The 25,522-nt window shown below is 43.5% G+C and overlaps 1 protein-coding gene across 1 annotated transcript in view; it reads left to right on the top strand.

The window, feature by feature from the left end:
• The window catches only part of LOC122810645 (MLX-interacting protein-like), a 1,455,256-nt gene that overhangs the window by 1,143,424 nt on the left and 286,310 nt on the right, over positions 1–25,522 (top strand). The window contains exon 9 of the mRNA XM_044082218.1: positions 8,624–9,275. Coding sequence (XP_043938153.1) covers positions 8,624–9,275 — 652 coding nt within the window. The remainder of the gene's footprint in view (positions 1–8,623; positions 9,276–25,522) is intronic.

Genomic DNA, 25,522 nt, shown 5'->3' with positions numbered 1-25,522 from the left:
TCTTTGTTCTTGTGGTAGAACTTTATCGGTTATTAATTTGGCTGCACAGTAATAGTAATGTATCCTGTTCACTTCTGTAGATCACATGGATCTCTAGGTACAGTCCTAATTACTGTGTTCATTTGTTTTATCAGACTTCTGACTTTTTGGATTTTGACTTTCTGCAGTCTCTCTTTCACTGATCTTAATAGATATGTCCATTAAATTGAGCAACTCTTCTCTTAGCTAATTTTCTTCCAAACTCAGGGCAGATCCCTTGTTTTTCATTTCCTGTTGGCATTTTACAGAAAGTTCTATAGAGTCTTCCTGTGGCACATTCTGTTCAGTTTCATCCTGTGCCATCTGTTGCTGTGTCATATGGGAAATCAATGACCTATCACTCCTCAACATTGACTGCATAAGAGTTTCCACAGTCTCTTGTTCGTTCCCTTGCTGTCTAGCTTCAAGTGAATGTTTATACTGGTTTCCTGTGGAGGGCTCCAAAATATCTTCATATGGCACCTGACCAGTTGCTTCCTGTTCCACTGGTTTCCCCTTAATTTGGTTATCCATAGCGCTGTCATGTTGTGGTGCTTTTTGGATTACATTTTCTACACTGAATCCTTCACTTCGCAGGCACTCCATAACCTCAATTTCTATTTCTTTAACTTCTGCATTACTAATCACGTTTTCTACTTTTCTTTGTCATCTTATTCTTTTGTATTGTAAAGTTTTCCATGTCTGAATCCCTTAGCCTTTATTTCTCTTCAAAATATCTTTGGTGCTGCTCTTTTTGTTTTGGTTAGTTTTGATTTCCCCTTTGCATAAATATTACACCATATTAAATCTCTTGTCTTCCCGTGTCCATGTTTCTTCAGCTGTCTCCTGATTCTCCTTAGTTTGGGGCCTCACTCCATCATGCTGTGATGCAACCTGTTAAACCTTCTACACCAAGTCATTCATTTCGCAGTCATTCTGTAACTTCAACTTCTACTTTACTAATCTTCTTTTCTATGGTTCCATCTTTGTGGTGATTTTTTTTATTGTGAAATTTTCCATATCCAGATGTCTTTGCCTGTATTTCTCTTTGAATATCTTTAAGGTTGCCTTCTTTATATTAACTTGTCTTTTTCCTTTGCATAAATATTGCACCATATCAAATCTTTTTTCCCCATGTCCATATTTCTTTTTTTATACTTTTCAAATATCTCTAGATTTTGTTTATATTTTCGCAGTTCCACAGATGCTTCTTTTTCCAAACAGATCAAAGTTTCTTGATCTGTATACTGTTTCTTACAAATCTGTTGTATTAATGAACACACATCTTCATTTGAAGCTTCTGACAGTTTTTTCTGTAGAAGTATTTTTCTTTCCTCTTATTTCTGTCTTAATCATTTTGTATATCTTGTGTCTGGAAATGTTGAGCTTTTTGCATACTAGAAACAATACATAATTTATTTCTTATCCTCAGTACTCCATTTTATCGTCTTTATGGCTGCTCTTTGGCCTATCAGTTTTTGTGATTTTTGTGGACTATTGCTTCCTTCTACAGCGGGGCAGGGGGGCAACCTCCTCTTGGGCCTGGCCCGATTGTAGGAATGTTTCCGTGAGGATTCTACACCATCTTTTCCAGTCCTGGCACCAGTATGCCTATCAGGATTGGACACTTTTTTTTTTTTTTTTTTTTTTTTATCCTGGGTGTTGTGCACTCAGCTCTCTTTTTAATTTTTAATCTACTTCTGTCCATGATATATGCTATACAAGTACAATCTGTATATCAGTGTCGTCTTGATGAGATTTTGTGGAAATCAGGGTCCACCTCATGAAGATACTCACAAAGACTTGAGGATGAATTCAATTTCAGCAATAATACTCTTCTTTACTTGCTGACTTATCTCTCCATTTGGACCCCAGAGAGCTGTGGCTAATGCAGTGGCAGATAAAGTCAACATACAGCTCGCTACCCTCAATTCATTTATGCAGCTCACTTCATATGCAGCAGATGGAGCAAGCGTGGTGGGGGAGGTTCAACCATCTCTATCAGGAGACAGGCCTTGAGTCTTTGCTATTTCAGGGAGCCCTTTAAATCTTTCTTTAATGCTTCCTTTGATGGTTCATTTCTCTTTGGGTCTAAAGTAAAAGAAATGCTGACCAGGTTTAAACGGGAAGATAAGACCTTGTCTGCCATTGGAGTATGTTTTTCCACACCTACCAGACCATTCCCGAAGGGTCAGAGAGGTAAAGGAAATATGTGGTTCAAGAAATCCGAGGCCTTACAAGGACACACAAGGTGGTAGTTCCCCAAGATGCACGGGGGGAGCAATAAATGAAGAGGCTGCCCTTGAGGCAGAAGAGGCCTGCAGAATCAGGGCTCCAGAGAATCTTTCTTTGGCAAACCCTTTCAGTGCTCCTGAAGGGAGTGCCAGATTCCCTGCCTCTGGAGGCAGTAAGGTGATGATTGTTGCTGCACCTCAAAACTTGGTGAAAGATAAACCAGTGGGTGAAGGACATAATATCCAGGGGTATGTGATTCCCTTACCCACTCCCGTAAACAAGTCAGTTCCCGACGTTCCCCCCAGTCAGAAGGAACAAGCAACATTAGAAATTCAAAAGTTGCTGAGAAAGAGTCATCCTAGAAGTCCCCACAGACCAGAGAAGATCCGGGACTTAAGATTCTTTATAGTTCCAAAGAAAACAGGGGACTGGAGACCAATCTTGGGTCTCAGAAAATTAAACAAATCTGTGAAGACCAGTTTCTGGATGTTGACACTGCAGTCAATACTTCCGTTCCCTGAAAAAAGACAATTGGATGTGCTCTATAAACCTTCAGGATGCGTACTACCATATACTAATGGAACTGCGATCCAGAAGATTCTTGGGCGTTCTGCTAGGAGCCAGTCACTTTCCATCTCTGACCTTTGGTCTCACTGCAGGCCCCAGAGAGTTCACCAAATGCAAGGCAGTAGTGGCAGCTCACCTGAGACTCCAAGGATTGAGCATTTTCGTATCTGGAAATTGTCCTGACCAGGCATCTCCTGCTGCAGGCCAGGGACTATACACTTCAGCTTTGCTCCTCCCTAGGCATTATCATAAATTATGAAAAATCTGCTCTAGAGCCATATCAAAACTTAATATTTATAGGAACAGAGATACAAACAACCATGCTGATAGCAAGAACTCCCTCATGACAGAGTGCGCGATCTCAGCTTACATGTGAAACAGGAAGAAATGAGCCACTGCAAAACAAGTGCTACAGGTTCTGGGAAAGATGGCAGCATCTATCATAATTATTCTCCTGGCTCGCCTACAATGTAAGGATTCTTCAGTGGTTACTTTCCGCACAGTGGTCAATCTTGGAATTACCAATGTCCCACAAGATTCTCATAACCAATTCCTGCAAGAAGATCTCGAGTGGTGGAGTCAGTGTCCTTCAGTTTCTCAAGACTGTCCCTTTATCCCCCATCAACCCCAAGCCACAGTGACCATGGACGCTTTCCAGATAGGATGGGGGGGGGGTGACATTATCTGGGGAAGACGGTCCAAGGCACCTGGCAGGAACATAAAGTTCACTTGCACATAGACATCCTAGAAATGAGGGCAGTGCTCTTGGTGTTGCAAGCATTTCAGGACACATTCCCTCTAAGAATGGTAGCAATTCAGTCAGACAACATGTCAGAAGTTTGATATATAAACAGACAAGGAGGAACCATATCTTATCCCCTTTGTCAAGAAGCTCTAAGAGTTTGGCAATGGCAATTACCTCCAACCATTTTCTGATTGCAAAGCACATCCCGGGGAAATCCTATATGATTTCAGACAAACTGAGCAGGGTCATATTGTGGCTGCATGAGTGGTCCCTCGATCAGAAAGTTGCGGAAGAGATTTTCCGAAAATGGGGCCAGCCTTGCTGCGATCTCTCTGCATCACCCACCAGTGCCAAATGCAGGAACTACTTTGTCCTGATTCCAAGATGCACTTGTTTATGATTGGTCTAGGACTCTTCTATTCTTTCCCTCCAATTCCCCTGATTCCCAAATTAATGCAGAAAGCAAGTTTTTTGGAGACTACGATAATCGGGATTGCACCCTATTGGCCTCATCAAATCTGGTTTCCCTTACTACAACCTCATCTTCTGGATGAACCATGGATTCTGGACCCATCTCCAGACCTTCTGACACATCCATTGGGAATGGGACATCCCAGTCTACACAACCTCAAACTGACAGCTTGGCTGCTCCACTTCTCTTTTATTCCCAGGTTTCCTCATCTCTCCTCCCTGGTAAAACATATTTTGTTGTCTTCCCATAACTTCTACATGAATATTGTACAGGGGTAAATGGAATAGGCTCGTATTATAAGCGAGTGAAAATCAGATTCTTTTTCTGCTCCCATACATTTTATACTGGACTTCCTAGTGAAACTTTTTCATAAGGATGCTGCTGCTTCTACTATTGGAGTCCAACTAGCAGCAATTTCAGTTTTTCAAGTGGGAGAAAATGGCTCAACTATTATGTTGCACAGACTCTGTAAAGCCTTTTTGAAGGGAACATCAATGATTTAGACCCCCCCCATACAAAAACCCAACTCCTCCTTGGGGTCTGAATTTCATATTAAACATCAATTGCCCCCCCCCCCCTTTGGCCACATGTGATATAAAGTTTTTGTCTTGGAAAACACTCTCTTTAGTGGCTATCACCTCAGCCAGAAAAGTTTCAAAGTTGCAAGCCTTGTCTACCAAGCCCCCATACCTGTTTTTTCATAAGGACAGGGTTCTCTACTAATCCTTCCTTTCTTCCAAAGGTTGTGTTGGAAAGTAATCAAAATCAATCTGTTGAGCTGCCAGTCATCTTCCCAAATTATCAGAAAACAGGTGAATACTCTCTGCATCTTCTGGATGTACATAGACAGTTATGCTTTTACTTGCACAGAACTTCATGATTTAGGAAATCATCAGATCAACTCTCTATATCCTATTCTAAAATTAGAAAAGGTCAATCAGTCTCAAACATTACCCTATTTAGATGGCTCACATTTTGTATATCTTACATCTACAAGTCTAAAAACAGGCCTTTTCCCTTTCCTCTTCATGTTAAAGCACACTTCTCCAGGGTCAGTAGCTACGTTTGCAGCTTTCCAAGCAAGGTTACCCTGGGACAATGTGTGTTGCAGCTACATTGACAAAACCTCATACCTTTTATTACTCATTACAAACTGGATTTGACCTCCAGGAGTAGAGCCCGTTTTGGTTCTATGGTTCTGAGGAATATTCTCCCATGAGCTACCAAGGAGGCAGGTTGCTTGGGATGTGGTCCCGTCTGTAAGAATAAAGGCAAGATTGACAGCACATAAAGAAGTTGTGTACTTTCCATAATGTTCCATGTGTGTTGTCCATCTTTATTTCCATAACCCACCCTCCATGCCCCCTTCCAAAACTCTTGCGAGACTCAGTAGATGTTGGATTTATGGCTCTCCATAGCTGCAAAAATATACTACCTTTGCTCACCTTATCTTTTCTGGGCAGGCAAATGAGATTTGAGGAAGTTAGAGAACTGCGTTATGGGTAGGGAAGGATGCCCACAAGCTTTGCTGAAGACCTCGCTTTCAAAAAGGCCAAGACAGATCCAACACATCGAATTCCACCCATCAGTTAGAATAAAGGTCAAGATGGACAGCACACATGGAATGTTACGATAAGTACATAACTTTTTTCAGTCAAGTTTAGCCTGCCAAATTAATAGTTATTTTTTTGTAGATTTTTAATGCTATTATGGCCACCGACTGACTGGAAATGATCAGAGCCGTGTTGATGCAAGTTGCAAATGGAACAATGTATTGACTTATTCGTGGAACTGGCTTGTTTTGCAGAATACTGTTAAGGGCAAGAAGTGTGCCAAACTAATTTTCTCAACTTTCTTAAATGGTAACTGTGACACCCCACCTCTGGCCCAGTAATCTAAGACCAGTGGGGGACTTGCATTGGGAGGATGACAAGTTACACACACACACTTCTTAAAGATGCAGCTCTCTGCATCAAGTACAATTTCCTTTAAGAGCACACACAGACCACAGTCAGTCCAGGGCTGTTTTCTCCCACTTTCTCCAGATCCCCAGTAAAACTCTCCACTGGCACAGCTATAGAGTTGAGATCTCCACTGAGTGGCCAAGCCAAAACCTCCAGCACCCTCTGTCCAACCAGTGCTGTGTCTCCCTGCCTAAGTAGCTGACACGTACACTTTGAGGTTTGATTTTTTATATATATATATATATATATATACATATATATATATATATATATATATATATATATATATATATATATATATATATATATATATATACATATAGATATATATATATATATATACACACACACACACACACACACCCTAGGAAAGGCTGGCACAGGTTTACTAGTTATGCTCCCTTCTGCCCAGACTATAAGGTAGTTTTTACTGCCACCAGCCCTTCCTTATTAGCTGTTTTAAGGCCCTTAAAGGGTGTCCAATCTTGCTGTGTAGTGTTAATTGTTAATACAAATGGTAGTTTGATGAACGCTATTAGGAGTGGCCTACACAGTGTCACAAAATAAATATGCAAGTACACTCAGAACTTAAATGTCTCTCTACACAGATTAGCCACAATGAAAAGTTTAAATATATTTAATAAAAAAGAACAAGAAAATACTCAGTAATACTTGGTTACACCAGAGTTAAAAAGCACATGAAATATTTAAAACATTGCAAAACATTCTCAAATAAATAAAGAAAAACATCTAAGCTAAGCTTTGCTATATTCCTGACTATCCAAGAGAATTACTGTACCCTAATAACTTCAGACCAAGCAAGGCAGATGTGAGTGAATCTTGATACTGTCAAGTCAGACAAAATGCAGAATGTCTTTCAGAGAGTTCTTAAATTTATATCTCAAATAGTACTGCTGGGATAGCTTGCAGAATGACATTTCTTGTCATCTGACTCTATCCCAGGTGAAGCCCCCACTGATGCAGCTGGTAGCATTTCGCATCTGCCTGTGAAAATACATATACAAGGACATTTCTTATATCTAAGACAGATCCTGGAAGTCATAAAACAATAAAATACTTTGAAGATCATCTAGAAACTGTGTTAGTTACTGCACTGAAAAAGATGTTTTTTATTACATGGCCATAAGGTAATTTAATTTCAGCTGTTTTTCTGAAGTTAACCTATTGTGTTCCAGTTTCCATTGTTAAAAATGTATACATCTAAACAGTTACAATAGTGCAGGTGCGTTTCTGTTCTAATCCAGTAGGACATGCTGTGTTTACATCTTTAAACAGCACTTTGTAAAAAAAAAACTCTCTAGCACACATCTGTACAAACCATCTCATATGACATATAGTTATAATATATTTGTAACACAAGCATATGGATCATGTTGATATTCACAAATGACGTAATTTACAAAATTCCACATAGCTTGGCTGGCAGTATCTCCTTTTGTGACAGTAACTGTAGTAAAGCACATTACAAACACTTGAGTTTTCAAGGTTAGATGCACAATGTGCTTACATTTTATACCCTGTTGCTTTCAGTGTGTTTTTAATCTTTGTTTACATTTTCCTGTGTCTCTACATGCTTTAGAGTTGAATATTATTTTTGGGTGAGATGAATAGGTGATTTTGGATGTTGTACTGCTTGTTGGTGTGAGTTGGGTGGTTGTAACTTATTGCTGTTGATGCAGTTTTTTTTTCATGTGCTGGAGGTGATTACAGTCTGCATGAAAGTGTATCCTTTTCTTAAACTTGTGCAGCAAGGGAGTTGATATATGTAAGTCTGGGATGAGAGGAAGGAGACGTTCCTCAGATGAGGTGCATGAAACACTTGTAAGATGCTTGGGGATTCTTTTTGTTGGTTTTGCTTAGAAGTTTGCTTTATCTTTGTCTTGTGTATTTGAAAATGTGCATTTGGGTGTTTTGTTTCAGGTTTTTTGAGTTTATTTTAAATATTTGGTGTTTGCTTACATAATCATTATATTATAGGTTCATGGATTAGTACTAGAATAACTATCCTTGTGCGTCATTTTAAGCCTAGTTAAACCATGTTAGAACTAAACCCTGCACCTTGAGTCTGTCAGGTAAACACCTTGCCAACCTCCCATGTCATATCATATATATATATATATATATATATATATATATATATATATATATACCGTATTATATTACTCTTAATTATTTTTTTACCTATTGGCTGATGGGGTAAGGTTTACCATCCGCATAGGCCTGTAAAAGGATAGCATTGGTTGTTAAACAGTATAATATTCATTCATTTTTTTTTTTTAACATTGGTATAAGACTTTAAATTACTGTGGAAACTGTGATTAGTGTATATATATATATATATATATATATATATATATAAACTCCCAGTTACTGATTGCACTGCCTACAGCATAAACTATATTGACATTGAGGGGGTGGTAACACCCACATTCATATAGGTTTTGTAAGTGCAACTACAACAAGAATGTTGATATTTTTTTCCATAACTGTCATGTAGTTCACACTATCCCTTTTTAGGAAGTGTTTTTCTTTCGCTGTAATAAGCAAAACTGCTCTGTTTTCTGTTTGACATTTAGTTACTTATCTCTGTTTTTCTTACAGGGCACTTTAATTCCAGACAGTACACCTAGCCTTGGAGCATACCCGACTGCATTTGGAGTAGAGGAACAGACACAAATGCCTTATGCTTTACCCCAAAATGTATCTCGTGCTAAAGCAGTCAGCACAGTCTTATCACCATTGGACTTTGGAACGGACTTTGAAACTACCGCCATTTTCCAAGAAAATACAACTTTTCTGCCCACGATCCCAACATCACGAGTGGAAAATGATGCTGAGTTACACATACAGAGATCTAGGACCACAACATCCACCATAAATGTGAACTTCCCTTCTCATGCTCCTTTATTAACACCATCTGTTCAAACCTCATCGTGCAGCACCTTTGACTGTTCTGGAGCAAGCAACTGTTCCTGTACTGTCGTACCTCTGCAGTGTTCCCCTGGGCTGAACAGTTCTGAAAAGAATTGGTTAAAGCCACAGAAGGATAGCTTCGGAGAGACATTGTCTCAACATCCAAAGTTTTCTAAGCCTTTTGGGATACACAGAAATGATTCTTCAGGAGTGGGAGTTAAAACTAAGCAGCTGCAAAGAATAGCTCCTGCACCCAACACCGCACTGATACAACCACTCATTTCATCTGTTACACCAGTCAAGACACAAAACACATTTCTTGCACAGCTTCTTATGTCAGGTGAGATGAGCAATGTTTGAAATCTGTGTGTTGATGCACATTGTTTTTGCACTTCTCTGTTGTACTGAGTCTGTGCCAGTTTTGCATTCCTCCTTTTTGAAAATGTGCAGCATATTGGTATGGCACATAAGCAACACAACACAGCAGGGTGTTAGTCTAAGGCATCATAATGATGTGTCAGTACTTGTTCATAGTCATAGCATATTATTTAGATCATGTCAGTCCAGTGGCATCCAATCTCTTGAAATGAGAGTTAATTAGAATTAGTATTCACCAGTTTTTCATAATGTGATTCCCCCCTGGGTGGTACTAAATCACACGCATCTCCTGTGCAGGTGGTTTTGCTGTCTGCACCTCAGGTATATTAAAATTAGAGGTTTTCTGCAGCTTAGGGAAAAGGGCATTCCCCAAAACTAATGATATAATTTGATGAATGCCTGTTTTGACCAAATTCTGTTTCTCAGTTGGCCATTTTTATTTTACCATCTTATTCATCCAAAAAAAATATTACTCACAGCTAATCACTAAAGTGGCTTCCCATTTTTTGAAAAAAATGAAGGATCTGAAACAAGATGGAACATTTATTCATCAATTTCATATGTTGGCTTGACAGGAATTAAACTGCAGGTGCAGTTACTAAAGATATTTGGTCAGTAAGATAAGGAAGTATGAGGCAAATCAAATCAGAAGTCCTTCAGTGCATTCAGTACTTTTATTCAGGGTTAATTTCTAAGGGGCAATATATGTCCCCTAGCTTGAACATTATTTTGCTTCTTGTTTTGCAGTCCCCCCCCTTACACAAGTATACATATATATATATATATATATCTCCACCCACACATGTTCTTAGGTGGCAGCCATGGAAATATATAGCTTGTGCTTGCTATGTCCATCTTGTGACTTTTGTAGCGTAAAGTTTTACAACAATAGTACTTCAAAAGTAAGTGATGAAGTTTAGGCCAGATATGGAATTAGAATTTTTTTTTTCACCCCACCTTCATGGTTAAGGGACTCTTTGAAAGGTGAGACCCTCAGTTGTGTTTCCCATTGTAGGATCATACCTTTGAGAGATGCTGCCCAGGACTGCAGTTTGACTCATTAGTAGGACAAGAAGTGAGCAGGCTTTCGTAATGGTACATAATTATGAAGGAACATTTGGATGCCCCAGTCGTGTAAAAGTTAACTAAATTACCATATAAACAAGAAAAAAAAACTACTGCAGTACACACAATGGTAGGGTGAGAAGTCATTCAAGAAATAGCCATATTTCTGGGCATTCAGGATAAAAGAATGCAGTTGTAGGCCTAGCTAAAAAGGAGTCTCTGGGTATCAGACACATGTACAGCAAGTAGTCTTCATAATCTAACCACAGCCTGGTCTTTGTTAGAAAGAGGCTTGTAGTCTACACCTAGAGCACCTTCAGGTATGGAGTGAGGTGCTGTATTCGTTACACACTTATGTGAGGTAGTTTTATACTACTGCCACAGTTTCCTCTTAACAGGTCTTTGTCAGTACTCAAAGGGCTAAGTTTCAGGTTTGTAATTTGCATAATAATGGCATGGTTTATATCAGGAGTGTGATCTAACTTTCACAAGAAGTTTTCAGTTTTGAGCTGTGGAGGTTAGTTATTATTGCCCAAATGAGTGTATGTACACTACCATTTTATGTTGCTGTCCTATGCTACACCAAGACATTCGCTTTTAATAAAGTGAAAACAGTTTCATTTATTATAAATACAATGTGAGAGGGTTCAATCTCGCCGTTTGTTCTTACACACGGGTTCGGAGCCGATCCTCGGCTCCGAGTCGGCTGCATCGCAAAGCTCTGAATCTCAGAGAAGCTCGAGACCAGCCCATATCCCACAATCCTCCCTGCCATTACTCAGATCTAGTTTGCCGCTGCAACAGATCGGATCGAGGAGAGCAAGGACCAGATAGAAACTTGATAGTTGGTTACAGTTTACAGATAAGCTGCATATTTTTTTGCTGAAATAACTTTATATTTCTTAAGTAGTATATAGAAGTGCTGTGTGTGTGTGTTATTTTTATATATATCCCCTTTATTCTTCAGGCACCCTTTTGTGGCCTAACACTTTTTTCTCTGGGTGTGGTTTGTGAGTGTCTTGTATACTTATATAAGATTTTTCTAGACATATATATACATATATAGGATTTAGTTATTAATAGCAGTTTTTCTATTTTATTAGCCTAGTGAAGTGTTTGTTATATTTAGTCATGTTGGAGAAAGCTAAATCTTGCTTTAAGAGATGTCAGTGTGGGCAGAAAATGTCCATTACTGACAATCATGCTTTCTGCGTTTACTGTCTTGGCCCTCTCCACCTTCAAGAGGATTGTTCTATTTGCCATTCCTTTAGCGGGAGGGTCATGACAGATAGACGCAGGAAGCTGATAGACAGAGGATTACTTAAGCCTGCCTTTCAAGAGGCTTTGGAGAAGTCGGATCAGGCTTCTAAATCCTCGAAGGGGGTCGAAGATGTCGGTGCCCATGTCATCGGCTCCGAGTTCATCTTCTAGGGTTCGTTCGCCGGTTCCAGAGACCTCGGGGCCGAGCGTCGAACGTTTATCTTTCCCTGAGCCCCAGATCTTGGAACCGGTGTCGGAGCTGCCACCACCGTCCATTCTTCGGTCAGTGCCATCTTTGGCTCCTTCGACCTGTTCTTCCAGACCATTATCTGAGACAGATGTGGATCGTGTCGTGCAGAAACTCATGGAAAACACGGTCCTTTCCAAGTTGATTGCAGTTTCCTCCCATTTGGTATTGAAACTAGAAGGCCTCCCCATATCTCTAATGGGTCCTCCTTCGAGACCCATCCCCCATCCAGATCTTGGAGCCAGGAGAGGATGACCTGATGATAGTGGAGCCCTCGGTGCCGAAACCGTCCATTGCACGATCGACACCATTGACTTCGAATCCTTCTCGAAGACCGTCTCTCCTCGGGGCTGAGTCGTACCGACCTGTCGGTGCCGACTCTACCTCTCGGGGCCTCGGCGCAGACTGGCTCGGCTCCGTCCTTGGGGTCGGAGCCCACGGCACCTGGGTCTGGGATGCTCCCGTGTTCTTCGGAACCGGGGGAGCCCTCGGCCCGGGGTTCGGGGGCCTTTGACCTTATGAGGAAAGTATTGTCTGCACAGACAACCACTTCGTCAGGGGAATCTTCTCCTTTCCCAAATGGGCCGCTTTCTGTTTCTGCTCCCACGACCCATCCAAAGCGTAAAACCCCATTGCCTCAGCCACCCCCAGAGGGTTCCCCCTGTTCCTTGGAGGCCTCACCAGAAGCCCCCTCTGATGAGGTCCTGAGGAAACGGTTGTGCAAGAGGAGTCACATAGATTCCCCACAGGAATCTCTAACGTCTGACACTGACTTGGATGAGGCAGAGGGGTCCCCCAAATCACCCTCGGAGGATGTGTCATTTGCAGACATCCTGGAGATCTTGAAACAGAGGGGTGATTGGCAATCCTAGCCCCCACTGAGGACGAGTCGGTGCTACTGAAGGCTTTTGGGGCTCAACCTTCTACCTCCTGGGTGACTCCGCACTTCGATGAATTAATGGAATTGATTGCTCGAAGGGTGTGGGCGGCACCTGACACAGTGGAACCAGTCCCTAGGAAATCAAACAAGTTCATCACTGCCCCCCAAGATAAAACTTATCTCACCAAGAGAGTTCCGGTCGATGCTATGGTGGTGGCGGCAGCCACGAAAAAGGAGATGTCCGAGTCTTCCTCATCTGTTCATCCTCCTAATAAGGACTCTAGGACTATGGACAGATATGGGAAGCGTGTTTTTAGTTCAGTGACTTTTTCCATGCGTTCGCTAAACTATTTGACTCATTTCACACATTTGCAGAGGGATCTCATCAAGGAGCTGACAGATACCCTCCAGGGTAACACAGATGCTGCTGTTTCAAATAAGGTAACAGCACAACTTAACACCCTTACCTCCATAGTAAACTCATCCATGAGGCTCATCTCGTATGCAGCCAAAGGATTGAGTAGAGCTGCAGCTTCAGCGATTGCTCTTCGAAGACAATCATGGATGCGGCTGTGCTCCTTTGTGGAAGTTTTCAAGTCTTCCTTTGTCAATGCCCCTTTTGATGGTGCCACACTCTTCGGGCCCAAGGTTAAGGAGACTCTGACTCAGTGTGAGCAAGAGGGAAAGACCCTGTCTGCTGTCTGGGTCCGTTTTTCTGCTCCTAGTAGACCGTACTCCAAAGGGCAATGAGGCGGGAAAATGTGGTTCCGTAAGAATCCGGGATCTTTCCAAACCACACAGAGTGATACCCCCTCCAGAGGCGGGGGGGGGGGTACAAATGGAAGACGCCGCCCAGGCAGCAGAAGGGGTCCGCATAACCAAGGCGACAGGAATTCCGTCCCTGGGAAGCCTTTCCAGCACTCCTGAAGGGAGGCCTGGCTGTCCTGCTCCGGAGGCAGTCGGGGGTCGCTTGGCTTTATACCCACTGGCCTGGCTAAATATTACTTCGGATTCCTGGGTAAAAAGCATTATAACCAGAGGATACAAAATCCCCTTCACATCAACTCCACCTCTACAAAGAAGGTTTCCAGATGTGCCACCCCATCTGCGAAACCCAGCAGCTGTAGAAATTTCAAAGCTGCTCGAAAACAGAGTCATCCAACCAGTCCCGGCAGACAAAAGAGGATCCGGAACTTACTCAAGGTTCTTTTTAGTTCCAAAAAAGACAGGGGACTGGAGACCGATCTTAGATCTCAGCAATCTCAACACCTTCGTGAAGAAGGAAAAGTTCCGGATGGTCACGCTTCAATCAATCCTTCCATTCTTACAGAAGGACGATTGGATGTGCTCTATAGATCTCAAAGACGCGTACTACCACATCAAAATGGCCAAACCGTGCAGAGATCACCTGTGCTTCCGGCTGGGAGCCAGTCACTTTCAGTTTCGAGCTCTGCCCTTTGGACTCACCTCAGCCCCCAGGGTATTCACCAAATGCATGGCAGTAGTTGCATCTCACTTGAGACGACAAGGATTCCAGGTGTTTCCCTATCTGGACGACTGGCTCCTCACCGCCACCACCAAGCATCGCCTCTTGCAAGCCAGAGACTACACAGTCAACCTTTGTTCCCACCTAGGGATTTCGATAAACTTCGAAAAGTCTTGCTTATCGCCCTCACAGTGTATTTCCTTCATCGGAGTAGACCTAAATACATGATCAATGCTACTAAAGCTCCCTCCAATAAGGGCGTCAACCCTCAAACAGCAGGTTCTTCTTCTAGAGAGCAAGAAAGCCCCGGCCAAACTGGTGTTGAAAGTTTTGGGACTAATGGCAGCGTCACTAATCGCAGTTCCTATGGGAAGGTTACACATGAGGATCCTACAATGGCTGCTCTTCGCGCAGTGGTCGTTCCAACACCTACCCCTAGCGCACGAGATTATGATAACAGACTCTTGCAGGCGGGACCTCTCATGGTGGGTGTGCAATCAGAACCTCACTGTGGGTCATCCGTATGTTCTACCCAGTACAACAGCCACAATAACCACGGACGCTTCCCTGATAGGGTGGGGGGGCCTTTTTCAGGGAAGAACAGTCCAAGGGGAATGGTCCAACATGGAGTACACTCTACACATAAATGTTCTGGAGCTGAGGGCGGTGTTCCTGGCGTTGCAACACTTCCAAGCCCTCTTACCTCTAGGAACAGTAGCAGTTCAGACCGACAACATGTCTGTGGTCTGGTACATAAACAAGCAAGGGGGAACCAGGTCTTACCCGTTATGCAGAGAGGCCATGAGAATTTGGCAATGAGCAGAGTCCATGGGTCGCTTTCTGATAGCAACGCACATCCCGGGGTCATCCAACGTCAATTCGGACAGGTTGAGCAGAGCCATCCTGTTACCTCACGAGTGGTCCCTCAATCCACAGACGGTGGAAAAGATCTTCCGCAAATGGGGCCAGCCTTGCTGCGATCTGTTTGCTTCCCCATTGAATGCAAAATGCAGAAGCTACTTTGCCCTTCTACCCCCCCTCCGGGGGATGTCCCCAGGGACGCACTGATACATGATTGGCCCCCGGCATTTCCACCTACTCCCTTGATTCCCAGATTTCTACAGAAAGCCAGGAACCTGGAAAGGACAATAATACTCATTGCCCCATTCTGGCCTCTGCAAATATGGTTCCCCTTTCTTCGAGCCTATCAAATAGAGGAACCGTGGATTGTGGACCCAGTACCAGATCTACTGACCCATTCGTCGGGAGTTCCTCACCCGTCTCTTCAGTCCCTCAAACTAGCAGCTTGGCTGCTCCGCTTCCCTGCCTAGCCAGGTCTGATCTACTCTACCCGGCAGTTCAACACATTCTGGTTGCTTCTCATAAAGCTTCCACTCCTAAACTCTATAGGAGTAAGTGGAAACGCGTTGTGTACTGGGCGCCTAGCCAACACTTAGACCCCTTGGTAGCTCCTCTACATAAAATTTTAGAATTCTTATCTATCCTCTTTCACGAAGGAGCTTCTACTTCCACACTAAGAGTACAGTTGGCGGCCATATCAAACTTCCATATTGGTGAGGAGGGTTCTCCCATTATGTCTCACAGACTTTGTAAGGCCTTTATGAAAGGAACCTTCCATCTTAGGCCGCCTGTCAGAAAACCTTTCTTTCCATGGAGCTTGAATTTGTTACTGTCGCAACTCATGTTGCCACCCTTTGAACCTGCTTCGTCATTCCTCTTAAAGTTCTTATCGTGGAAGACGCTGTTCCTCGTCGCCCTGACCTCAGCTCGTAGAGTATCAGAGTTGCAAGCATTATCGGTCAGACCACCTTACTTGATATTCCATCCAGATAGTCTCTTTGCGTACAAATCCATCTTTCCTTCCAAAAGTATGTTCATTTACGAATATTAACCAGTCTATAGAACTCCCTACCTTTTTCAAGAACCATACTAACAAACTGGAGTATATGCTGCACAAGTTGGATGTTCACAGGCAATTAAGATTTTATTTGGATAGGACCAAAGCTTACAGGAAAACGGATCAGCTCTTTGTCGCATTTGCAGACAATAAAAAGGGCATGGCAATTACTAAACGTACACTATCTAAATGGCTTGCAGACTGTATAGCCTTTGTATACTCTAAATCAAATCAGTCCTTACCCACCAAACCTAAGGCCCATTCTACCAGATCCATCTCCACTTCCTTAGCTCATGCAGCTCGCTTGCCTTTGGACACTATTTGTGCAGCAGCTATGTGGTCTAAGCCACATACTTTCATCACTCATTATAGAGTGGTTCCACTGTGCTTAGGAGTGTTCTTTCATGAGTCACTCAGGGTGACGGAGCTAGGGATGCTACCCATGTGTAAGAACAAACGGCGAGATTGAACACTCTCACATAAAGAAGTTATGTCCTTACCATAACGTTCCATGTGGAGTGTTCATCTCGCCTTTGTTCTTACATTCCCTCCCTTTCTCTCCCCATGTGTTTGGAAGAACTGGTAGGATTAGATTCTGATCGACTTGTCTTGACCCCTTCTGGGGTATATGGTCCCGTGTATCATGGGATATATGTTTCTACCATTAGTTATTGCTATGGTGAGAGAGTGTCTCGAATGTCAGAGAGTGTATAGTTCTTGCAGCGGAGGTGTTGGATCTTTTGGTCTGGTTTGCTTGCAAACTAGATCTGAGTAATGGCAGGGAGGATTGTGGGATATGGGCTGGTTTTGAGTTTCTCTGAGATTCAGAGCTTTGCGATGCAGCCGACTCGGAGCCGAGGATCGTCTCCGAACCCGTGTGCAAGAACAAAGGCGAGATGAACACTCCACATGGAACGTTATGGTAAGGACATAACTTCTTTTTTCCTAGGGTTACCACCTGTCTCTCTTTGCGAGGGACAGTCCCACTTTAGGCAGTTTTGTCCTGCGAAAAAATCTAAAACATGGAAAATGTCCTGAGATTTTAAGACAGAAAATATTTACCAAGTTTTCTGTAATAGTTGCATAAAACAGTCATGTATCTGAAATACCTAAATATATGAAATAGCATAAGCAACTCATATGCTACAGGAATGAGCTTTTATTTGGACAAAAACAGTGAAGTTCTGTCCTTTGCACTCCATCTGGCTATGTCTGTCCTGCAAAATCGCATGTTTCTTCAAAAAATGTCCCACTTTGGGCATTTGAAAAGGTGGCAACCCTAACATTTCCATGAAAAATCTGTTTGATTTGACTTTGGATGCATCCAGCAAGGTGCAACCCCCTCCTCCTCCCTGAAAAGGATATGTCTGAGACAGTTGACAGTGACCACCACACCAGGCTTTCTAAAGCTAGGATTCACTACATAAATATGAGTTGTTAGTGTTCGAAATGGAACCCAGTATGTTCCATTTTCAAGATGTCAAGGACTTCTGATCCATAGTTGTATGCCTGTATGCTTGTTTCTGGTAGTTTTAACAGTTGTACATTGGAGTTATAATCCACATTGTAAGGTAGAATGAATTTTCTGATGGTACTATTGATTGTAAATATAATTGTTATAAAACATGCATTGAGCAACTTTAATTTATTCTTATTTATCTCCTATAATACTAGTTCAAAGTACTGCAAAGAACTTCAGGGACTTCCAGTATATGGAAGAATGATAGCTGTCACAGGCTGGAACGCTTTCACTCCCAGGCCACAAAGTGTTTTTTTTTAATATTTATATATGACAGAATGAATGACTTTTATTGTATGTATTGTAGTTGTAACAGTGCTTTAACTTGTTTAATGTAACAGTTTTTCTGTATGTATGTATGGAGCTTTTCTCCCCAGGCCTCTGCTGAAAATGGACAAGTATCCAGCCGGACTGTCCTGGTCAACAAATGTAAAATAAATTAAATGTATTTTTATTTTATGTTTAACTGAGGAAGTCCGACTGGACACTGGTCCTTTTTCAGTGGAGGCCCGGGGAGAAAAGCTCCAGAAAAAGTACAAATACAAATTGGATATACATAAACATGTAAGAAAGAAGAAACACATTCACAAACTTGTATGGAAGAAGCAATAGTGCCAATTACAGACTAAACAGAAGTTAAACCTATAGGAGGTATCTGCTTGGGTAGCAAAATAAGAGATACATAATGAATACAATTAGAAACATTCACATACATCATCTTGAGTAAATTGCAGTTTAGTGATACAGAAGGCTATTTCCTTGTAGATGTTACTTAAAATGCAATATTTTGTTTTATTTTTAAGGAGAATAATTTGCAGAGAGACTAAGGTCTGTTGGAGTATTGTGGGAACATAGCCAGGTGTCAGCTAAGTGTGACCTAAGGAGCATTTTAAGTTGTATAGTAGAGCCGTTTGAGGTCATTAGGGTTGGTAGCTTATTCCAACTTTAGGAATGTAGTTAGAGAAGAGAGAATTCCTAGTATGGTTGTTGGCTTTGGTGGTATCTAGAAGGTGTAGGTTACTGGAGTGATGACATCGTGAACTAGTGTGTAGGAGAGTAATATTTTGGAGAGCAGGAGTTTTTTCAGGTTTGTGGAGAAGTTTATGTGCAAAGGTTAGTTGATTGAAGTGTAGAAGCTGAGGAAGTTCAAGCCAATTCAGTTTTGTGATGCACAGTGATGTGACCTATACATGTATACAAATACTTACGTAGACCTGCTTAACCAGTGAGTATCCGTCATCTTCAAGTTTGTGCTCTTCATGACTTAATATTTAGTATTTCATTCTGTTTCCAGACTTCACCTTTTAGATGTTTCACTTGAGAACTGACCTCTGTAGTCGTTTATAGTACAGGCATGAAGTGGCCTAGATGAAATACTTGCAAGTTCTTACTTCAAACGTGTGCAGTCTCAAAGGGCAGAATACTTAAATCCAGTCTTCAAGCTTTATCGTCTTGATAAGATTTCCCAGGACTAGATGGCCTAGTTTGCTGCAGAATCTTTGTATTTGCAGTTCCTCAACCTCCAGCATTCACTTGTGTCCATTTTATTAATGAGCTACATACTGTATATCAGGAGTGTAGGGCAGACAGGAAGTCGTTAAAGCTATCTTGGTGAATATAGAAACCATTGTTCAGCAGCATAATCATCAGTGACAAGAGTGGGAATTGGCACCAGTCTGTTAGTTGGCAAAACAAGTCGAGACTTTAAATGCAAGTCTCCAGTCTAAGAAATGCATCGTATTACATGAACTGTCTTTAAAATGGAAGACATTCTTATTAAGGCATGCATTATAAAGAGAGATTGATTCATTTTGATCATGGCTTAATAGACGCACTAAAATTACTAGAGTTAATGAAGATTCACTGGATAATTTCATACACCTGTAAAGAGACTAGATTTAATGCATATTCACTGAATGATTTTCCCGAGACTAATGAGAATGAATGGAAGTGTCATAAACTGACAAGTTTAGATGAATTTCTTTCCTTTTAGCCAGTAGGGACAGAAGAAGAAGAAACACAGGCACTGGAAGCTGTTGAAGACTGGGTGGGGGGGGGGGGTTGGGTGAGAGGGGCACTTATTGATCTCAAAAGGGCAATTTTTTATAACTATTTACTACTACAGCATAGGTTCACTTGGAAAATATTTTAAGCTTAGCCAATTCCCTTTTGGTGTTTGAATTAACATTTTTCTGATTGGTCTTTCCTATCCCATGGCTGATAATTGTATATTAGCCCTAGTGAGAATAACTGTGATCATACCATATATAATTTGAGGGGACCCTTGTAAGGGATGCGGCATTTAGGAACTGTCTTTATCCATTACTGGCATGAGGGGCAATCCTGGAGTACATTTTCTTTTACCCATCCTTAGATCCAAGTTGCATTTGAATATCAACAGATGAGCTTTGTTTTATTTTTATGGATAGCCTGTTCTAGAACAGTGGTAGCCTATGTGATATATATCCATCTCTCCACAACATTCAGTTTAGATACCTGGACTGAGTATTTTTTATGCCATTTTACTTGCTGATGTTCAGTAGGTCCATCTGTATTAGGTCGGAGGATGCCTTGTATGCAGGACATGTCACTCTAAGCACTCTATAGGATACGGAGTATAATAATAAATCTTTGAAGTGGTCCATGCAAGACCTATTGTTTAGGACTTGTATACTTTTAGTAAAGTATCTCTGAAGGTATTCCAGTTGTTGCATGGGGCTGGACAGATACATGCCAAAGTAGGCGTTACACAAAATGATTGACTTAATGAGAGCTTTGTAAAGGGGGACAACAGCATCTCTAGATCTAGTCACAATCAATTTGTTTATAAGCTGTGCAATATAGAAAGGCTTTCTTATTACTCTGGGCACATGTTGGTGAATAGTTAGGTCACTGTACACGCAAGTTCCCAAAAGCCAAACAGTTGGGTCATTTCTCAGAGGACATTGTCATAATTTTGACAGCAGTTATTATTTGGGACAAACCTTCATGCATGATGGTTAAGTCATTTAGGGACTCGATAACTGCTCCTAGCTTGCAGTCATCTCGTACCTAGTTGGCCAAAGCCCTTTGGTATTTCCTTTTACTTTTGAGATGTATATGCCAAACAGTCTCCACACTGAACCCTAGGGGACTCCATTGTTGACTGGTCTCTTCCCCTGTTTTGATCTCCTGCATCCTGTGAGCAAGTTGGCAATCCAGCTAGTGATGCAAGTGTTTGCTCCTACGTCATTCATCTTTTGTACTACACCTGAGTAGGGGAGTGTGTCTAAAAGCTTGGCCAAGTCAAGGTAATGTGGTGTGAACTGTTTTAACTTCATCCATTGCTTTGGTAACAAGAGTAAAGCTCAACATTTGCCCATGATTTTGTGCCTTTCACACTTTCCTCTGTGCTGTTTTCAAACACATTTTTAGGGCCATGCATACATGTATGCATTCTTTGATTCATCTTCGTGATTGTATTAAATTATATTCCTTGAATAATACAGCACCAGTTGTTAGAATGTGTTTTAAATTTGTAGTTGTGAACAGTCTTCTAGTAAGCAGTGAAACAAAATGCCTGAACCAATAATGACAAAACTACCCATTTCAGAAAATTTCAACCATAAAAGGCCATTCAAACTTCTGTCATTACAATCCACCAGTATCAGTAAATATGCTAAAATGTCTACAGAAGTAAGTAGTCTAAATAATTCCACATTAACGGGATCTTGAACTAATGAAGAGGTTGCTGCTAGGAAACAACTTTATATTTCATTGTTTCATCTACAAATAAAGTGGGTGTTGCCCTTGAAGAATAAATTGCCTATGTTAGATTAAAAAATAAGCTAGTAACATTGCAATAGGGAATGGATGGCAAACTGATAACAGGTTCATAGTTACTTGGTAACTCCTCAAAGGGAGGACATTCACAGGACTGCATCATCCACTCCCCTTTAAAGCACAGCAGTGGGAGTAGAGCCCCCAGCCTTCTGCATCAAACGTAAGGCTGCTACCTGTTGTGTTACTAATAATGCAAACAGACTTGGAATAAGCAGCACTAAACTTCTCTTCCTTGAAGTTCTTAGTTCCTTGTAATTTTTTTTTTATTTAACATTTGATCTGAAGTAGTTACTTCATTTGATCTGCAACCTGTGGGTAGTCGGATCCGATCTCGGATCCGAACCGGCAGCTTTCCAAGCTCCAAGATCCGAGCTCATAGCTCCTCCCCCTACCCATAATCCCTTACTACCAACCACATTACCTCAGATCATTTTTTGCCGCGGCAAAAGACAGTTGCTTCATAGTGAAGAGCTCCTGGCCTGGTGAGATTGTTCTAATTATAGATTTTTTTTGTTGCTTAAACTTGTGTGTGTGTTTTAAAATCAAACCCTTAAAAACCCTTAAAAAAAAAAAAAAAAAAAAAAACTAATTTTCCCGTAGTTTAACTTTATCTCTCCCCCCCTCCCCCCTAGTGTTTGGGTGTGTGTGTGTGTGTGTGAGAGAATTTTATGGCTGAAGGGTCTAAGGCCATATTTTCAAAATGTACTGAGTGTGGCCACAAGCTTTCCCCAGCTGATGGCCACACTCAGTGCGTTTTGTGCCTGGGGGCAGCACATCTTTCGGAGGCCTGCCAGATATGTGCGGCCTTCAACCCCTGGGCACTCAGGGACAGGAAGAACAAGCTGATCCTGGCGGGAAAACTCCCCCAGGAATCTGTTTCTTCTTCCTCTCCCAGCTGGGTTCAAGCTACTCCTGTAGCTTCGGCGCCGGCTACTCCATTAGCTGTACCCGGGACTCAACCTACTTTATGAGGTACCAGCTCTGTGGAGTCTAGTGCTTCTTCCCACAGGGAGAAGAAGAAGCACAAAGACAGAGAGGGTCACAGATCAAAAAGGCGGGCCGAGTCTCATCCCTCGGCTCCGCCTGAGAAAATTCTGAAGTCCCCAGTGAGGGTCTCTGGATCCCCGTCCTCTCGGCTCCATTCACCTTCTTTTTCTCTGGAGCCGGAGGAGGAGGATAGGTCTCCCTCGAGGTCTTCGAGGTGGCCCTCCCGGCCCGCCTCGACTGCCTCTTCGTGGTCTACACGAAGCATCTCCGAAGCAGACATGGATCGGATGATGCGAACATTTCTGCAGACCCAGATGTAGATGGGGATGCTCTTGCCTCCCCCCCTTTGGGAGGGAGTGCAGCCCCCATTTTTGCCCCGATCGCTCCTTCTCCGACCCGTTTTCGGGTCTTGGAGTTGTCGGATCCAGGCCCTTTCGGACCCGGGGATACGTCGGCGCTGATAGCGATTGTGTCTTTGCCGACTATACCTTCGAACTTGTCGGATCTGAGCTCTCGGGGCCGAGGGTTGAGCGTCGGATCCGAGGGGGTGGTTGTGTCTTCGGCGCTGATTAGGTCGGGGCACACCACTGCCTCGGGTCCGACTGCTTCGGCTCCGACCCCGATCCCATCCTCGGAGCCAGGGAGGTTACTTTCTCAGGCTGGGGACAGTGAATCTCCCTCGGCTTTTGAGGTAGTGGAGAGGGTACTGTCGAGGTCATCCAGGTCCCCGACCGGGCCTTCGGATCCACCCGCGCCCCCACTGTATCAGGGTCTGTCTTCGATCATCCGTCCATCTGGACAGCTTGCCCAAGCCCTCCATTTGGTTCCTATGGAGGAACACCACCCTGCGGGCGAGCCCTCTTCGGACAGTCCCGCCGAAGAGGCACCTCGGAAGCATCAGTGCAAACGGAGGCACCTGGACTCCCCCGAGTCCATTACCATGGATACGGATTTGGATGATATGGAGGGCTCCCCAAGGTCACCCCCTGAAGATGTCTCCTTTGGAGACATCATGGAAATGTTGCGTATAAGAGGGGGGTGGTCTGCCCAAAAGCCCTCCCTGGACGAGTCTGTATTTCTGGAGGCCTTTGAGGCAGGCCCATCTACCTCCTGGGTGTCCCCCCCAGCCGACCCCTTGGTCGACCTAATTACCACCAGGGCTTGGAAGGAGCCCAACACCGTGGAGCCTATCCCTAGATGCCCAGACAAGGTCCTCAGCCCTCCCTCTGATAGACCTTCTTGGTCCAGAGGCACGCCGGTTGATGCTATGTTGGTGGCGGTGGCCACTAGGAAAGAACTTGCCCAGGAAAGTTCTTCGGTCCTCCCGCCGGACAAGGAGTCCCGGGCGTTGGACCGTATTGGGAAGCGGATGTTTGCTTCAGCGACCTTTGCCATAAGGTCGCTGAACTACATGGCACACACCATTAGACTACAGCGTGACTTAATTAAAGAATACGCTGCAGCTCCTCCGGAGTCCATGTCGGTCCCAGACAAAAAGGTTTTTGAGACTCGCATGGCCACTCTAAAGTCCATATCAAACACATCTATGCGGCTTCTTTCCCATGCCACAGAAGGAGCCGCTAGAGCTAGCGGAGCTGGAGTGGTCTTGCGACGTCACTCCTGGCTCCGCCTTTGCGACTTCACGGAACACTTTAAGGCGTCCTTCGCGAACGCCCCTTATGACGGTTCGGCCTTATTTGGCTCAACAGTTCACGACACGCTAGTCCAAAGCGAGAAGGATGGGAAGACGCTGTCGGCCGTCGGAGTCCGCTTCTCTAGCCCCCAAAGATCCTTTTCCAGGAATCAGAGGGGGCAAAAGAAGCTGTGGTTCCGTAAATCTCAGCAATCCGTCCTGCTGCGGACAACTCGTCCTGTAGAGGCAGAGGAGGACAAGGTGGATGCCGGCCCAGAGGCAGAGGGGGGCCGCGTAACTTCGGGTCTAGAGAACCTTTCTCGGACAGACCCGCGCAACAGCCCTGAGGGCTTGCCCGATTGTCCCTCTCTGGAGGCAGTCGGGGGGCGATTATCGGAGCACATGTCAAACTGGGAGTCCATTATAACGGATCGATGGGTGCTCCAGATTATATCCAGAGGTTACACTATACCATTCACACCCCCCCCCAAACCCAAAGGTCTCCCCGATGTTCCACCCAATCAGAGGGAGTCCGCAGCTCTGGAAATTTCAGAGTTGCTAAGAAAAAGAGCCATCCAGCCCGTCCCCCCAGATCAGTCCGGGTTGGGTTATTACTCCAGGTTCTTCTTGGTGCCAAAGAAAACGGGGGACCTCAGACCCATCCTAGACCTCTCGTTCCTGAACCTGTTCATACCCAAGGAAAAGTTCCGGATGGTCACCCTCCAATCTATTCTCCCCCTTCTGCGGGAGAATGACTGGATGTGCTCGTTAGACCTCAAAGATGCATACTACCATATACTAATGGACAGACGATCCAGGAGGTTCCTCCGCTTCCAGCTAGGAGCCAGTCATTATCAGTTCAGGGTTCTTCCATTAGGCCTAACCTCAGCCCCCAGAGTGTTTACCAAAGTCATGGCAGTGGTTGCAGCCCACCTGAGACTCCAGGGCATTCAGATGTTCCCTTACCTAGACGACTGGCTCCTCACCGCCCCCAACAGGCATCTACTGGGTGTGGCGAGAGATTACACCCTCTCTCTGGCCCGTCGTTTGGGCATTTCAGTGAATCTAAAGAAATCCTGCCTGTGCCCCACTCAAGCCCTAGAATTCATAGGGGCCAGGTTGGATACTCGGATCTCCAAAGTGGTTCTTACACCGGTCAGGCTGAACAATTTGTGTCTCCAAATCTTAGACATTCTTCGGAGCCCCGCTCCTCCAGCAGAATTAGTCCTGAGGGCGTTAGGGTCTATGTCAGCAGCGATCGGCCTTTCTCTTCATGCCCGTCTGCGAATGCGAGTGTTACAGTGGACTCTCCAGGTCCAATGGTCGCTATCGGTCTATCCCTTAGACATGCTGATTCCCCTGAGCAGTGCATGCAGGGACTCCCTTCTTTGG

The sequence above is a fragment of the Protopterus annectens genome, chromosome 9.part0, assembly GCF_019279795.1.
Source record: "Protopterus annectens isolate FY-2018-M chromosome 9.part0, PAN1.0, whole genome shotgun sequence".
NCBI classification, from domain to species: domain Eukaryota; kingdom Metazoa; phylum Chordata; order Ceratodontiformes; family Protopteridae; genus Protopterus; species Protopterus annectens.
This window is presented reverse-complemented; position numbering and strand designations above follow the sequence as displayed.